The sequence below is a fragment of the Leptonychotes weddellii genome, chromosome 4 (assembly GCF_054177405.1).
Source record: "Leptonychotes weddellii isolate Sample4059 chromosome 4, ASM5417740v2, whole genome shotgun sequence".
In the NCBI taxonomy this organism is placed as follows: Eukaryota; Metazoa; Chordata; class Mammalia; order Carnivora; family Phocidae; genus Leptonychotes; species Leptonychotes weddellii.
Window position 1 is genome coordinate 97,175,972 of NC_138372.1, and position 18,640 is coordinate 97,194,611.

An 18,640-nucleotide genomic window follows, 5' to 3' on the forward strand; every position below is an offset into this window, starting at 1 on the left:
AGGGGTTAGCCTGGTGATGGGTATTAAGGAGGGCACATATTGAATGGAGTACTGGGTGTTATACGCAAACAATGAATCATGGAACACTACATCAAAAACTAATGATGTAATGTATGGTGACTAACATAACATAATAAAATAAAATTTAAAAAATAAAATAAAAATGCCCAATTCTAGATTATTTAAGAGGGAAAAGTTTCTAAATGGTTTTTTCAAGAATACTCTGAAGAATGAATTTTTTAAATGAAGTCTTGAATCCGTGGTAAATTCAAAAAGTATCAAAGTTCTTATGCTTGGTCCTAGAGATAAACAACATAATCTATTTCTTATACAACTTTCCAGAGAAATAGAATGCAACTGTGAATAAATACCTATATATTAAAGAGTAGATTTTAATAGTGTATTTGAATCTTTTACTAGCATATTTACGTTCTACCTTTGCCTTCGTTTTAAACAGGTAAAAATTCATGTGCCTCCTCCTAGCTTCTGTTACATCCTCATTGCTCATCCAAATGTGGGGCAAATTGAAATAATTGAAGAAGACCCCATTTCTAAGCTTTACCAGCCTCCAGTTCCCCGCTTCTTAAGAGAAATTCTCCAGGTAACATCTGTGTTTCTAACAGGGTCTTTAATTATTTTTACTGTATATGTGTGCTCTGTGGGGTGTTCTAATCATTTTCAATGCCTTTCCAGACCAATGATCTTAGTACCCGTTGCAGTTTCTATGCCAGAGTGATTTATCAAAGACCACAGGTAATCAATCCCTCTTCCTTTCTCTTTCTGATAAGGTGTTATAAAGTTTATTAAAGGATAACCTCTCACAGAAATTAATGGGGTGCTAAATAGAAAAGCATTTTAAAAATCCATTTATGCATGATCCATGCTGAGGCAATTAATCCATTCCTTGTGCAGGTACAGCCTGCCAGCCACTGTGGTAAGTACTGTGTATGAAACAACCTAGGCATAGCTCACCTGAAAGTTTCTCAGCCCAGCACTGTGAGTTCCTTTCTGGCACACAGATTGTAGAAAGGAAAGAAAGGAGAGGGAGGAAGGAATCTCAGGATTGAGCTTAGCGCCTGTCAGAACTGTCCAACAACTCTGAGCCATCAATAGGGGAAGGAAGCCCTCCCTGCGGCCCCTGGGAGGCCTCAGCAGAGCTGGGGAGCTGCAGCCTAGAGGAGCTGCTAGTTTGCTGCCTTCCCACTCAACAGATCAGCAAGAAGCAGACAAGAGAAAGGGATGTTTTTGGCAAGCTGAACATATGGTATAAGTTCTGCAAAAAAGAAACCTCTGGTTGACCTTAACTCAGAGAGGAACGTCCATGCAAATCTGTCACCTGAGGTGTACAAAACAACCCATTGTTCAATCCTTGTTTTCCTTTTCTCTGTTCACCTTTTAGTGAATTGGTACATCTCCTGAGGAATAAGAGAGTGATTGACATTAGTCACAGTGCTTCCTGTGAGCCATCCCAGAATGTGGCTCAACAGACACAGGGACAGGCCCATAGTGAAGAGGAGGTCCAGGCACCTGAGGTGTCTCTTACCTTCCAACCCTGAAGCAAACTGAAGGCTGACTGCAAACTCCCTCCCACCCCCACCATCTGCAGAATGCTCAGTATGTTAAGACATGCTTGGCCTCTGGCACACTCCTATTACTCTAACACACATTCCAGGTTGTAGGGCTGTGACATCAGGCAGTGGTTCACTGTGCAGCCGCCATTTACTCTGCAGATAGAATACTGTTCTCAGGGGCAGTATACCACATGTTCCTGCCCACAGAGCCTCGCCTGCTCAAAGCCCCAGCTGACAGCAGAGGTGGAAAGTAAAAAACAGGTGTCAGATACACCACTGCTAGTCTTGACAATGGCCCCAGTGAAGGGGAGCCCCAGGACAGAGCAAGACAAACTGCAGATCATCCGTCTCACTGGATGAAGGAACCCTGCCTTGTGGCTGGTTGAAAACACTGATACCCTCCTGTCCGAAGTTTTCTGCCAAGAAATATGCTTCCACTAACATAGGTGCAGCCTGCCAGCAAGTATGGGTTTCAGTGGGTGTATGTACCAAAGAATTGGTGGTATTTAGGAAGTGTAGGGGCTTGGAACCCAATGGAACAGATTCCTCAGTGCACTAAAATTTTCTATCTCCTGTATTCTGTTTTTGTGGGACAGAGAATCACCAGAAACCAGCTTCCTCAGGGAGAAATTGAAATAAGCTAAGTCCCAGAGCCACTGTGTGGTCAAGTCAATCACCTATACACTCTACAGTGACAGTTGACTTTAAGAATGGCTCAATGAGAGGGTGTCTGGGTGGCTCAGTCGTTAAGCGGCTGCCTTCGGCTCAGGTCATGATCCCAGGGTCCTGGGATCGAGTCCTGCATCGGGCTCCCCGCTCTGCAGGGAGCCTGCTTCTCCCTCTCCCTCTGCCTACTTGTGTTCTCTCTCTATCTCTCTGTCAAATAAATAAATAAAATCTTTAAAAAAAAAAAGAATGGCACAATGAGTCACTGCAAGAACCTGAGTTATCAAAGAAGATTCCGTTGTATTTCCATTATACAAATGGCTAATCATGCAAGTGAAAGACATATTTTTTGTATTTAACTCTTTTTATTTTTTTAAGTTATATTTTATTTTATTATGTTAGTCACATACAGTACATCATTAGTTTTTGATGTAGTTTTAAAGATATTTTAAGTAATCTCTACACCCAGCCTGGGGCTCAAACTTACAACCCCGGGATCAAGAGTTACATGCTCTACTAACTGGGCCAGCCAGGCACCCCCTTAACTTTTATTTTGAATAAAATTATTCTAACTTTTTAGATTCATAGTAATTATAGATTCACAATAGACTTCAAAGAAATATATAGTGTACACCCTCTCCCATACTAACACCCCATGCCCACAATAGCCACCATACAACACCCAAACCAAGAAACTGACATTAGCACTGATCTGGTGTCATCATTATAATTATGTTATTTTGTGATCGTTACACAAATGAAACCATGCAATATATATCAGTGTTGTTTCCTAGGCCAGCTGCACAAAGTACCAAAAACTAGATTGCTTAAAACAACAGAAATTTATCATTTCACACTTGTGGGGGCTCGAAGTCTGAAATCAAGGTGTCAGCAGGGCCATGCTCTCTATGACAGCTCTGGGGAAAATCCTCCCTTGCCTCTTCCAGCTTCTCGTGTTTGCCAGCAATCCTTGGCCTTCCTTGGCTTTATATACACATCACCCCAGGCACATGGCCATCTTCACCCTATGTGTCTTCATGTGGTCTTACCTCTGTGGATCAGTGTCCAAATTTCCTTTTTTATGAGGACACCAGTCAGATTGGATGAGGGCCTGCTGTCATGGTTTCATCTTGACTTGGTTAAATTTGTAAAGACCTTACCTCCAAATTAGGTCACATTCTGAGGTACTAGAGTTAGGACTTCAATTGATCTTTTTGGAGGGACACAATTTGACCTGTAACAGCTCCTTTGGGAGCTATTTGGTTGTTGTTGTTGTTGTTGTTGTTGTTTTCTCTAGAGATTCATCCAGAGAACTAATGATGTTGAAAATCCTTTCATATATTTATTTGCCATCTGTATAACTTCTTTGGTGAAAGGTCTATACATATCTTTTGCCCATTTTCTGTTTGGATTATTTCTTTGTTTACTGCTGAATTTGGAAGTTCTTTATATATTCTATATACAAAGCCTTTGTCAGATATATGATTTGCAAATATTTCTCAGGGTCTGTAATTTGTCTTTTCATCCTTTCAACAGGGGTTTTACAGAGCAGAGTTTTTCATTTTTATGCAGTCAAATTTATTAACTTTCCCTCTTATAGATCATGCTTTTGTCATAAAGGCAAGGCAAGCCTTTTTGCCTAGTTTTAGGTACCCAAGTTTATCTTTTATGTTCTTTTCTGGAAGATTTGTAATTTTACATTTGAGTCCATGCTGCATTTTGAGTTGATTTTTTTTTTTTAAGATTTTTTTTATTTATTTGCGAGAGAGACAATGAGAGACAGAGAGCATGAGAGGGAGGAGGGTCAGAGGGAGAAGCAGACTCCCTGCTGAGCAGGGAGCCTGATGTGGGACTCGATCCCGGGACTCCAGGATCATGACCTGAGCCGAAGGCAGTCGCTTAACCAACTGAGCCACCCAGGCGCCCTGAGTTGATTTTTTTAATAAAGTATGTAGTTTAGGTCAAGGTTCCCTTTTTTTGCCTGTGGATGTCCAGTTGTTCCAGCATTATTTGTTGATAGGCTGTCCTTCTTCTGTTGAATTGCTTTTGCAACTTTGTCAAAAATAATTGGGCATTTTTGTGTGGAACAGATCTATTTTTAATAAAATTTTAACAATTAGATTGGTAGCACTGCTTTGAATTAATTGGTTATTTGTATCTTTTTACAGAGGATACCCCAATGGTAAAGATAATTTGATAGTTAATTTAAAAGGAAATTAGACCATTTTGGCTCATCGAGAGATTGAAAAAGAGATAGTAAGGGGCGCCTGGGTGGCTCAGTCGTTAAGCGTCTGCCTTCGGCAGGGTTCTGGGATCGAGCCCCACATTGGGCTTCCTGCTCAGCGGGAAGGCTGCTTCTCCCTCTCCCACTCCCCCTTGTGTTCCCTCTCTCACTGTCTCTCTCTCTCTGTCAAATAAATAAAATCTTAAAAAAAAAGAAAAAGAAAAAGAGATAGTAAGCCAAATCCAGGGTATTTACAAAGAGTATCTAAAATCTTTGAAGATTGTCAGAAAAACTCCCAACTGCAGATAATCTTGTAGAAATCTTTGCCCTTCCTGAGATATCTACCATTTTTTAAAATGTGATTTTGCTAGTTGTTCCCCCCAAATCATTTATAACTCCACAGTCCAATACAGTATCATGCACTGCACTTAGTTGTCATGTCTCTTTCTTCTTCTTCAAATTGAATATTTCTGCATCTTCACTTATCTTTTATGACCTTGGCAGTTTTTAAGAACAGAGATCAGTAATTAATAGAATATCTCTCCATGTAGATTGGCCAGATGTTATCTCATGAATAGATTCAGGTTACGCATCTTTGTCAGGAATACCACATAAAAATACTGTCTTCATATCAGGAGGCACACAGTTGATTTGTCCCAGTGCTGTGGTATTTTATCAATTGATTAAGAAGGTGTTTTCTAAGATGCTCAACATCACTCATCGTTAGGGAAATACAAATCAAAACTATAATGAGATACCACCTTACACCTGCCAGAATGGCTAAAATTAACAACACAGGAAACAACAGGTGTTGGCAAGGATGCAGAAAAAGGGGAACCCTCTTACACTGTTGATGGGAATGCAGACTGGTCCAGCCACAATGGAAAACAGTATGGAGGTTCCTCAAAAAGTTAAAAATAGAACTACGCTATGATCCAGCAATTACACTACTAGGTATTTATCCAAAGGATACAAAAATACAGATTTGAAGGGGCACATGCACCCCGATGTTTATAGCAGCTATCAACAATAGCCAAATTATGGAAAGAGCCCATGGGTCCATCAACTGATGAATGGCTAAAGATGTGGTCTGTATATACAAATGAATATTACTCAGCCATCAAAAAATATGGTATCTTGCCACTGCAACAATGTGGATGGAGGGAGCTGGAGGGTATTATGCTAAGTGAAATAAGTTCATCAGAGACAGACAAATACCATATGATTTAACTCATATGTGAAATTTAAGAAACCAAACAAGCAAAGGGGGAAAAAGAGAGGCAAACTAGAAAAGAGACTTTTTTTTTTTATTATTAAAGCATGGGGACAGGACCCATGGCAGAAAGAGCTGCCTAGAAAACACTCTTAACTATAAGAAAGAACTGAGAATTGCTGGAGAGGAGGTGGGTGGGGGGATGGGCTAAATGGGTGATGGGTATTAAGGAGGGCACTTACAGTGAACACTGGGTATTGTATGTAAATGATGAATCACTAAATTGTACACTTGAAACTAATATTACACTATATGTTAACTAACTGGAATTTAAATAAGAACTTAAAAGGGAAAAAAAAGGTGGTGTTTTCTAGGCTTCACCACTCTAAAGTTAAGTAATAAGTATCTCATACTTACAAATTAATAACTATGTAACAAATATTTTATAGGAAGATGCATTGAGACTGTCTTGCCTGAATTATTACTCTGGTAGTGGTCAAATGGTAGTTTTCTAAGTCCAACATACCATTTACATTTAGTAGTTGGCATTCAGCTATACTTACGTGCTTATTTCCCTATTTATGTATTCACTGTTTATATCAGTATGGACCAGTGGATTCAGTTTTGTTCAATGGATTATAATCTCACTTTTGTTTATTTGGATGTTCAAATTTACCGGATTCAAGCTGCTTCATGAGCCCTTTGGATGTGTCCCTATCATTCTTTAAGTATTTCCTTACTTTCTGACAGAGTAAGATGTTTCAGACTCATCTGTGCTTTATTCTGGAAACAGCCATCTCTTGAAGGAGCCATGGTTGATTTTAATGGAGAATGATATTTAGAAGCAAAGGTCCGGGTACTAGATGGGCTCACTGTATTGGGAGGTTATTGTCTCTAGGGCCTCCCAACAGATAGAGCAAAGAAGTATATGTGTGTAAACTCATGCACATATGCACATAAATCCATACCTATTTCTTTCCATCTCTTCATCTATATCTGAAATCATGATTTTATACCAATATCTCCAGTTGTAGATCATTACCACAGAACTGACTCTAGGTTTCTCTATTTCCGTATTTATAACTCCCTTATCCAACAGTGAGAAAACGTGGCTTTCATTTTCCTCAATATTACTCTAATTTCCTATCTGTAATCAACCTCGCAACCATGTGAGCTACCCCCTTCACCCCAACCCACAGTTCCTCACATGCAAGTCACTTTCTCTGCCCAGTCCTGTCAGCCAGCCAAATGGAATCCTCAGCCTGATTATGCCATCCACACCAGTAGCACCAACGGAACCTCAGACCAGCCAGGTTCTCATGGTCCAGCCCTGCTGACTACAAGGGTCTTCCCAGGCAAATCATTGGCCCCATTTGGATATACTGAATCCTAAACCCTGACCAAGGGGAAAGGGCAAAAACCATTATAATGAACTTAAAATGGCATTATAACTTTTGTAGATACAAGAAAATTATAATAAAAAATAAAGAATAAAAGAGAAAGATCATTACTGGAGTTAAGATGGCAGAGTTGTAAGGGGACACTGAGCTTCCTCATCCTTGGAACACAGCATCCAACTATTTTGAACAACCAGGAATATGATTTGAGGATTAACAAAAGTCAGAGGGAAAAAACATGGCAGATGTGAAGCTTATAGTTTTTTGTCTGTTTGCATTTTTGTTGCTTTTCCTTTTCCAGGATCATCCGTTTTTTTTTCTTCTTTTCTTTTCTTTTTTCTTTCCTAGGCTTATCTTGACAAACAAATCAAAGCACACCTAGTTAAAGGTACAAACACACTCCACTTCAAGCAAAGGAAGAACACTGTAGTGGACGGGCCAGTGGGAAAGAACAGCCAAAACACAGCAGCAGAGAGTACACAGCATACACCAGAAACACTTTCTAAAGTTGTTGTTGTTATTGTTATGTTGTTTTTGCTGGTTTTTTCTTTCTTTTTTTTTTCTTTCTTCCTTTCATTTCTGGACAAAATGACAAGGCAGAGAAATTCACCCCCCAAAAGAAAGAACAGGGAGTTAGTACTCACTGCCACAGATCTAATCAATATGGATATAAGTAAGATGTCTGAACTAGAATTTAAAACAACATTATAAAGATACTAGTTGGGCTTGAAAAAAGCATAGAAGACACTAGAGAATCCCTTACTGTTGACATAAAACAACTAAAATCTAGTCAGGCTGAAATTAAAAATGCTATTACAGAGATTCAGTCCCAAGTGGTGGCCATAAAAATGAGGATTAATGAATCAGAAGAGAGAATCAGTGATATTGATGATAAAATGATGGAAAATAAGGACACTGAAAAGAAAAAGGAAAGAAAACTATTAGATCACAAAGGGAGACTTAGACAAATCAGTGATTCCATAAAGCAAAATAATATCTGTATTATATGGGTCCCAGAAGATGAGGAATGGGAGAAAGGGGCAGAAGTTTTACTGAACAAATTATAGCTCAAAACTTTCCTAATCTGGGGAAGGAAACAGGCATTCGAGTGCAGGAGGCACACAGAACCCCCCTCCAAATCAACAAAAATAGGAACATCTTGACATATTACAGTGAAGCTTCCAAATTTCAGAGATGAGAAAATCCTGAAACCAGCTCAGGACAAGGGGTCCTTAACCTACAAGGGTAGACACATAAGGCTAACAGCAGACCTATCCACAGAGACCTGACAGACCAGAAAGGACTGACATGACATATTCAACATGCTAAATGAGAAAAATATGCAGCCAAGAATACTTTATCCAGCAAGTCTGTCATTCAGAATAGAAGGAGAGATAAAGAGTTTCCAGGACAAAAAAATACTAAAGGAATTTGTGAACACTAAACTAGCCCTGCAAGAAATATTAAAGGGGATCCTTTCAGTGAAGAGAGAGCCCAAAAGTAACAAACACCAGAAAGGAACAGAGACATCTACAGAAACAGTGACAACAGATAATACAATGGCACTAACTTCATATCTTTCAAGAATTACTCTGAATGTAAATGGACTAAATGCTCCAATCAAAACACATAGGGTATCAGAATGGATTAAAAAAAAAACAAGACCCATCAGTTTTCTGCTTAAAAGAAATTCATTTTAGACCCAAAGACACCTCCAGATTGAAAGGGAGGGGATGGAGAACGATTTCTCATGCTTAATGGACATCAAAAGAAAGCTGGGGTAGCCATCCTTATATCAGACAAACTAAATTTTAAACCAAAGCCTGTAATAAGAGATGAGGAAGGACACTATATCATAATAAAAGGGTCGATCCAACAAGATCTAACAATTGTAAATATTTATGCCCCTACCTTGGGAGCAGCCAAGTATATAAACCAATTAATAACAATTAAATTAAATTAAATTAAAGAAACTCATTGATAGGGGCACCTGGATGGTTTAGTGGGTTAAGCATCTGCCTTCAACTCAGGTCATGACCTCCAGGTCCTGGGATCGAGCCCTGCATCGGGCTTCCTGCTCAGCAGGGAGTCAGCTTCTTTCTCTCTCTCTCTCCCTCTGCCCCTCCCCACCACTTGGTTCTCTCTCTCTCTCTCATAAATAAATGAATGAAATCTTAAAAAAAAAAAAAAAGAGGGGTGCCTGGGTGGCTCAGTCATTAAGCATCTGCCTTCGGCTCAGGTCATGATCCCAGGGTTCTGGGATTAAGCCCCGCACCAGGCTCCCTGCTCAGCAGGAAGCCTGCTTCTCCCTCTCTCACTCCCCCTGCTTGTGTTCCCTCTCTCACTGTGTCTCTATCTGTCAAATAAATAAAAATCTTTAAAAAAAAAAAAAAGAAAGAAACTCATTGATAATACTACAATAATAGTAGGGGACTTAACACCCCACTCAGACCAGTGGACACATCATCTAAGCAGAAGATCAAAAACAAAACAAGGGATTTGAATGACACGCTGGACCAGATAGAGTTCACAGATATACTCAGAGAATTTCATCCTAAAGCAGCAGAATCTTTTCGAGTGCTCATGGAACATTCTCCAGAATTGATCACATACTGGGTCACAAATCAGGTTTCAACTGGTACAAAAAGATTGAGATCATACCATGCATATTTTCAGACCACAATGTTATAAAACTTGAAGTCAACCACAAGAAAAACTTTGGAAGGACCACAAATATATGGAGGCTAAAGAACATTCTACTAAAGAATGAATGGGTCAACCAGGAAATTAAAGGAGAATTTAAAAAATACATGGAAACAAACGAAAATAAAAACACAACCGTTCAGAAACTTTGGGATGCAACAAAGATGGTCCTAAGAGGGAAGTATATACCAATACAAGCCTTTCTCGAGAAACAAGAAAAGTCTCAAATACACAAATACACAACCTAACCTTACACCTAAAGGAGCTGGAAAAAGAACAGCAATCTTTAAAGATTAAAGCAGAAATCAATGATACAGAAATCAAATAAACAGTAGAACAAATCAACGAAACTAGGAGCTAGTTCCTTGAAAGAATGAAAGAGGAGAGATCACAACCAATACTAAAGAAATACAAATAATTATAAGAGAATATTATGAGCAATTATATGCCAACAAATTAGGCAATCTGGAAGAAATGGAAGCATTCCTAGAAACATACAAACTACCCCAACTGAAACAGGAAGAAATAGAAAACCTGAACAGACCCATAATAAGCAAAGAAATTGAATCAATAATCAAAAATCACCCAACAGGGGCGCCTGGGTGGCTCAGTTGGTTAAGCGACTGTCTTCGGCTCAGGTCATGATCCTGGAGTCCCTGGATCGAGTCCCACATCGGGCTCCCTGCTCGGCAGGGAGTCTGCTTCTCCCTCTGACCCTTCCCCCTCTCGTGTGCTTTCTCTCCCTCATTCTCTCTTTCAAAATAAATAAATAAAATCTTTAAAAAAAACAAAAAAAAACAAAAATCGCCCAACAAAGAAGAGTCCAGGGCCAGATGGCTTCCCAGGGGAATTCTACCAAACATTTAAAGAAGAATTAAGTCCTCTGAAACTGTTTCAAAAAATAGAAATGGAAGGAAAACTTCCAAACTCATTCTATGAGGCCAGCATTACCTTGATTCCCAAAACCAAAGACCCCGCTAAAAGGAGAATTACAGACCAATATCCCTGATGAACATGGATGCAAAAATTCTCACCGAGATACTAGCTAATAGGATCCAACAGTACATTAAAAGGATTATTCACCATGACCAAGTGGGATTTATTGCTGGGCTGTAGGGGTGGTTCAACATCTGCAAATCAATTAATGTGGTACACCACATTAATAAAAGAAAAGCCAAGAACCATGTGATCTTCTCAATTGATGCAAAAAGCATCGGACAAAATACAGCATCCCTTCTTGATTAAAACTCCCCACAATGCAGGGATAGAGGGAACATACCTCAGTATCATAGAAGCCATATACAAAAAACCCACAGTGAATATCATCCTCAATGGGGAAAAACAGAGCTTTTCCCTTAAGGTCAGGAACACGACAGGGATGTTCACTCTCAGCACATTTGTTCTACATAGTACTGGAAGTCCTAGCCTCAGCGATCAGACAGCAAAAAGATGTAAAAGGCATCCAAATCAGCAAAGAAATCAAACTTTCACTCTTCGCAGATCACATGATACTCTCTATAGAAAACCCAAAAGACCCCACCAAAAAAATTGTGAGAACTGATACAGGAATTCAGCAAAGTCCCAGGATATAAAATCAATGCACAGAAGTCAATTGCATTTCTATACACTAACAATGAAGCAGAAGAAAGAGAAATCAAGGAATTGGTCACATTTATAGTTGCACCAAAACCCAGAAGATACCTAGGAATAAACCTTAAAGAGGTAAAGAATCTGTACTCTGAAAACTTATAGAACACTTATAAATGAAATTGAGGAAGATAGAAAGAAATAGAAAAACATTCCATGCTAATGGATTGGAAGAACAAATATTGTTAAAATGTCTATGCTACTCAAAGCAATCTACACATTCAATAACAATCTATCAAAATTCCATCAGCATTTTTCACAGAGCTGGAACAAACAATGCTATAATTTGTGTGGAAACAGAAAAGACCACAAGTAGCCCAAGGAATGCTGAAAGAAAAAACCAGAGCTGGGGGCATCACAATTCTGGACTTCAAGCTGTATTACAAAGCTGTAATCATCAAGACAGTATGGTGCTGGCACAAAAACAGACACAGAGATCAGTGGAACAGAATAAAGAACCCAGAAGCGGACCTCAACTCTATGGTAAACTAATCTTCAACAAAGCAGGAAAGAACATCCAATGGAAAAAAAAACAAAACAGTCTCTTCAACAAATGGTGTTGGGAAAATTGGACAGCCACATGCAGAAGAATGAAATCGGCCACTTTCTTACACCATACACAATAATAAAGTCAAAATGGATGAAAGATCTAAATGTGAGATAGGAATCCATCAAAATCCTAGAGGAGAACATAGGCAGCAACCTCTTGACCTCAGCCACAGCAACTCTTGCTAGACATGTCTCCAAAGGCAAGGGAAACAAAAGCAAAAATGAACTGTTGGGACTTTATCAGGATAAACAGCTTTTGCACAGCAAAGGAAATAGTTGACAACACTAAAAGGCAACCTATGGGATGGGAGAAGATATTTGCAAATGTCTTATCAGATAAAGGGTTAGTATCCAAAATCTATAAGGAACTTATCAAACTCAACATCCATAAAACAAATAATCCAGCCAAGAAATGGGCAAAAGACAAGAACAGATATTTCTCCATACAAATGGCCAACAGACGAATGAAAAAATGCTCAACATCACTCGGCATCAGGGAAAGACAAATCAAAACCTCAATGAGATACCACCTCACACCGGTCAGAATGGATAAAATTAACAACTCAGGAAACAACAGATATTGCCGAGGATGTGGAGAAAGATACACTGTTGGGAATGCAAAATGGCCCAGCCACTCTGGAGGTTCCTCCAAAAGTTAAAAATAGAGCTACCCTATGACCCAGCAATTGCAGTTATCCAAAGGATAAAAACATAGTGATCAGAAAGAGCACCTGCATACCAATGTTTATAGCAGCAATGTTCACAATAGCCAAACTGTAGAAAGAACAGTGTCCATTGACAGAGGGATGGGATAGATAAAGAAGATATGAGATATAATATACCATGGAATATTACACAGTCATCAAAAAGAATGAAATCTTGCCATTTGCAATGATGTGGCTGGAACTGTAGGGTATTATGCTAAGGGAAATAGAGAAAAACAAATATATGATTTCACTCGTATGTGGAATTTAAAAAACAAAACAGATGAACATAGAGGAAGGAAAGGGAAGGAAAAGGAGGGAGAAGGAAAAATAAAATAAGATGAAAACACAGGGAGTCAAACTGTAAGAAACTTTTTTTTTTCTTTTTAAAAATTTTATTTATTTGACAGAGAGATAGCGAGAGCAGGAACACAAGCAGGGGGAGTGGGAGAGGGAGAAGCAGGCTTCCTGCCGAGCAGGGAGCCCGATGCGGGACTCGATCCCAGGACCCTGGGATCATGACCTGAGCCAAAGGCAGACGCTTAACAACTGAGCCAACCAGGTGCCCCCGTAAGAAACTCTTAACTGTAGGAAACAAACAGTGTTGTTGAGGGGAGGTGGATGGGTGGATAGGGTAACTGGGTGATGGACATTAAGGAGGGCACTTGATTTAATGAGCACTGGGTCTTATATGCAACTGATGAAAAACTAAATTCTACCCCTGAACGTAGTAATACAGTAGGTTAACATAATTGTATTTAAATAAAAAAAGAAAAAAAACATTAAAAAAAAAAAGCAAAAAGTAAATTTGCTGTAGATACAACAAATATTTTATACCTGCTTTATATCAGAGCCCTATATAAAATCTGAGGGCAAGTAACAAGTATTCCCGTCTCAGTCAGGTTAGGCTGCTATGGCAAAATTCCATATACTGCGTGGCTTAAACTGCAACAGTTTATTTCTCACAGGTCTGGAATATTGAAGTCTGAGATCAAAGTGCCACCAGGTCAGGTTCTTAGTGAGCACTCTCTTGGTTTACAATAGGAAATCTCCTTGTATCCTCACAATGTAAAGGGCAGAGTGAGGAAACAAACTCTTGTCTTAGAAGGACAGGAATCTCATCATGAGGGCTCTACATAGGACCTAATTAGCTCCCAAAGGCCCCACCTACCATTATCACATTGGAGGTTAGGACTTCAGCATATGAATTGGGGACTTAGGGGTGGATATAAACATTCAGTTCATAACAATCACTGATCCTTAGGAAACTTAAATCTAACAAGAAAGAAGAATGTGTATGGACTAAATATAAAACAATGTGGTAATTAACATTCTGAGATCTGGACGAAAAGAACAATGAAAATCTCCCTGAGTAGTTCAAGGACAAGTACAGTAGTGCCAGGGAAGGGCAGACTGTATCCCAGTAAAGGAGCCCTTTAAACAGGTACAGGGTTTGCACTCTCAAGGCACAGCCATGTCAGTGGGGGCTAGTGACCAAGACCGGCAGAGTCTATTGTATATTTGAAAATATTTGTTGGAATGAAAACTAAAATTGTTAGTAATAATCATCTAACATAATTGCTTTTTTAAAATTCTGGATAATGGAACACTACATCAAAAACTAATGATGTACTGTATGGTGACTAACATAATAAAGTACACACTGGATTTTGAAGATTTAGTACAAAAAAACAAGAAGATAAAATATCGCTATTGTTTCGGGCACCTGGATGGCTCAGTTGGTTAAGGGACTGCCTTCGGCTCAGGTCATGATCCTGGAGTCCCTGGATCGAGTCCTGCATCGGGGCCCCTGCTCCACGGGGAGTCTGCTTCTCCCTCTGACCCTCCCCCCTCTCATGTGCTCTCTCTCTCTCTCTCACTCTCTCTCTCAAATAAATAAATAAAATCTTTAAAAAAAAAAACATTGTTTAAAAAAATATCTCTATTGTTTCTATTTATTATATGACGAAAGTATATTCTGGATATTTAGATTAAATACATTAAAATTAATTTAAAAAATTTTTTTAAAACTTTGGATAGTAAGAATAGCTATTAAAGTTAATAGACGTGACTGTGTCTTTGATTTGTAGGTAAACAATTTGCTTCCTCTGCAGCAAAGGGAGATTTGGCTGATGGTGACTGATGTCACCCTGCAGATGCAGGATGAGAATAACTCTGGCCTCCCCAAAACCATGCCAGTCTGTGTGGCCCCGTCATGTGTGTTGAGCCAGGACGTCCTGGAAGCGCTCACCGAGGCTGTCTCTCACAGCTTTCTCTTCAGGGACACTCTCCGAGGCCAGGGTATGCTTTCTTCTTCCTAGCTTTGACCCAGTGGTGACTGATAGATGCCATAAAAATGGCATTGTGGCTTTGCCTTACTCTGGAACTGCTGGCCCCTTCATGAAGCCACCTGGGACATGACACATGGAGTGGAAGAGACCCATGGTACCAGCCCTCAGCTTTCACTAGCCCCTGTCATGGCCACCTGCACAGAACCAGAACCCATGCAGGGCTGACTCTCCCTGTGAAAGATGCCATTGGTTACTCAAGGATTGTCTCTTGATAGCACACATTACAGGTACAGAAGCCACTTGAAGCCATTGCCTGGAACATCACTTTTTAAAACAAACAAAAAGCTAGAACATTATAAATATACACTTAGATCAGTTAGCTCTTTTTTGCCAGGAATCAAACTAGAATCCTGCCCAAACTGTATATTTTTACTTTATTTTGTTGAGGTATAATTTGCATACCACAAAATTCACCTTTCTAAAATGAATTTGAATTTAGTTTTGTGTGCTTTCCCCGCTTAGTACACTAGTGGCTTTAGCACTTCCTTTCCGTACAGTGCATGTGTCATTGGATACAATGGACGGGCCTCAAAACTGTGCCCTCTGCCCACAGGGGGGTTGGCAAAGGACACTGTCTTTACTGGCAGGAGAACTCACTTTTTTCTTCAGTGCTTCAATAATCTGAAGTGTCTCTGTTGGCAGGTCGGATTGTTTGTGTTGAACGAAGTGTCCTCTTGCTTCAAAAGCCCCTTTTGGGTGTGGACTCCGGTGCTTGCTCCTGTGAACTGACTGGCCCTGTGAAGCTCAATGAACTGGATTCTGTCACTCAGGTCAACTCCGTTTGCAGTGTTCAAGGTGGGTAGTCAATCCTGGTGGAAATGGTATTTATATTTTTTTAAATATCATACTTCATATTCATTTCATTTATTCAACAAGTTTTTTATGTCTGACATGTTCCAAACTTTGGATACCTAAGAAACAAAATCAAAAGAGGTTCTTGCCTTTTAGACTTCTAGTGCATACAGAAGACCTCAATGAGCTGTGCACACAATCAAGTATAGAACGGCAATGTTCCAAGTGCTCCAGGTGCTGATTGCTGGGACCTCACCTTGTCAGGGAGCTCACTGTAGTCTCCTCAAGGACAGCAGCCTTGTGCTGAGATCTGAAGGATAGGAAGTAGCCAATTAGGTGAATGAGTAGGGGCAGGAAGGATATCTGACAGAAAAAGAATAGGACATATAAAGGCTGCTGACAGGGTAGAGTGGGGGAGCACCAGAGTCTGGAAGGGGGCAGGAAAGGCATCTGGATGGATGGAGTGACCAGAGATTAGGCTGAAGGGCCCAACCACTGCCCAAGTCGGTGGCCCTAGCAGGAGTGTACTCTGTCATCAACAGAGAGACGGGTACTCCAGGTTTTGTCTCTGCAGAGCAGAGTGGAAGGGACAGGGCCTTGGGTGGTAGCAAGTGGGAGGGCAAGCACCAGTCCCAAGATGTGAGACAAGTGATGAAGCAAAGTAAATCTGGAAGTGGGTTTAGTTGGGGGAAACAGACAGGTTGGGTAGTGAATTCAGTACAGAGGGAGCAAGGAAGGCGTAGATGGAGGGTGAGAATGTATGTGATAACCTCTGAGATTCTGGCTTAGGCAACAAGGCAATGGTAGAACTGTTCAATGGAGTAGGACATGGTGGAAGAGGCCAGCTTTGAGAGAACAATCTTAGCTCTGTCTTGGAGAGTTTAGGTGTTTTTGATACATCTGAGATGTTTCAGTAGCTGATTTCAGGATCTTAGGGTTCATATATTTTTTAACCAACTTTTTTTTTTTTTTTTTAAGATTTTATTTATTTGCGAGAGAGAGAATGAGAGACAGAGAACATGAGAGGGAGGAGGGTCAGAGGGAGAAGCAGACTCCCTGCTGAGCAGGGAGCCCGATGCGGGACTCGATCCCGGGACTCCAGGATCATGACCTGAGCTGAAGGCAGTCACTTAACCAACTGAGCCACCCAGGCGCCCTTAACCAACTTTTTTGAGATACAACTTACATCGCTACAATTCACTCATTTAAAATGTTTTAGTATATTCAGAGTTATGCAACTATCACCACAATCTAATTTAAAACATTGTCGGGACACGTGGCTGGCTCAGTCGGTAGAGCATGCAACTCTTGATCTCAGGTTGTGAGTTTGAGCACCACATTGGGTGTAGAGATTATTTTAAAAAAAGGAAAAGAAAAGAAAAGAAATCTTTAAAAAGAAACATTGTCATCATCCCAAAAATATACCTCATGCCCATTGTCAGTCATTTCCCATTATGCTCTCCCACCCCAGCCCTTACCCTGGTCTTAGGAAAGCACTGATCTACTTTCTGTCTTTATAGATTTGCTTTTTCTGGATATTTTACATACATGGAATCACACATTATATAGTCTTTCAAAATTGGCTTCCTTCGGGGCGCCTGGGTGGCTCAGTTGGTTGAGCGGCTGCCTTCGGCTCAGGTCATGATCCTGGAGTCCCGGGATCGAGTCCCGCATCGGGCTCCCTGCTCGGCGGGGAGTCTGCTTCTCCCTCTGACCCTCCTCCCTCTCATGCTCTCTGTCTCTCATTCTCTCTCTCTCAAATAAATAAATAAAATCTTTAAAAAAAAAAAAAAAATTGGCTTCCTTCACTTGGCATAATGTTTTCAAAGTTATCCATGATGTACCGGGTATCAGCACTTCATTTCTTTTTTTTTTTTTTTTTTTAAGATTTTATTTATTTATTCGAAGATAGCGAGAGCAGGAACACAAGCAGGGGGAGTGGGAGAGGGAAAAGCAGACTCCCGCCGAGCAGGGAGCCCGATGTGGGGCTTGATCCCAGGACCCTGGGATCATGACCCGAGCCGAAGGCAGACGCTTAACAACTGAACCACCCAGGCGCCCCAGCACTTCATTTCTTTTTATGGCTGAATATTTCATTGTATGGTTGCACCACATCTTGTTTTATCCATTCATCACCTGATGGACATTGGGTTGTTTCTACTTTTTGGCTATTGTAAACAGTGCTGCTATGGATATTTATGGACAAGTTTTTACTTGAACAACGTGTTTTCAAATTTTGGGTATGTATCTAGGAGTGGAATTGCTGGGTCATATGGGAAACCCTGTGCTTAGCCTTTTTGAAGAAATGTGTAAGTGTTTTCCAAAGTGGCCATACTGTTGGTGTATCCTTAATATTAAAAGATATTAAGTTAATTTCCAAAAAGCATACAAAAATTCACATTTCCAAAAGTAATTTCTAAGAAGGCCTATTTCCTCCAGCCTTGCCCACTACTAGATTTCTGAATCTTTTTATAATTTTTATGAATAGCAGAACTCTGATCCCATTGTTGTTGCTTTAATTTACATTCCCCTGCCTGCTTGTGAGGTTGAGCACTCATTCATTGTGTCGAGGCCATTTGGATTTTCTTTTCTGTGCATCTTCTTTTAGTGTTAGTACCAAAACATAACTAAGATTGTGATTGTAAATGAGAAATGAGAGCAGTATAGCCTAGTGGTCCTGAAGAAAGCAGACTCTTAACAAGCCACCTGTCATCTGGGTCTTCCATTTTCTCATCTATAGCACAGGGCTAATAGAATACATCTTAAAGCATTGTTGAGGATTAAATAAGATAATGCACATGAGGCTTTGGGGGCTTGGAGCAC

At 40.1% G+C, this 18,640-nt stretch overlaps 1 protein-coding gene across 1 annotated transcript in view; it reads left to right on the top strand.

Annotated features, from left to right (window-relative positions):
• Positions 1–16,787, top strand: part of SPIDR (scaffold protein involved in DNA repair) — a 408,727-nt gene extending 391,940 nt beyond the window's left edge. The window contains exons 9-12 of the mRNA XM_081817117.1: positions 421–601; positions 694–753; positions 14,765–14,975; positions 15,668–16,787. Coding sequence (XP_081673243.1) covers positions 421–601; positions 694–753; positions 14,765–14,975; positions 15,668–15,828 — 613 coding nt within the window. The 3' untranslated portion in view covers positions 15,829–16,787. The remainder of the gene's footprint in view (positions 1–420; positions 602–693; positions 754–14,764; positions 14,976–15,667) is intronic.
• Positions 16,788–18,640: the final 1,853 nt, after the last annotated feature.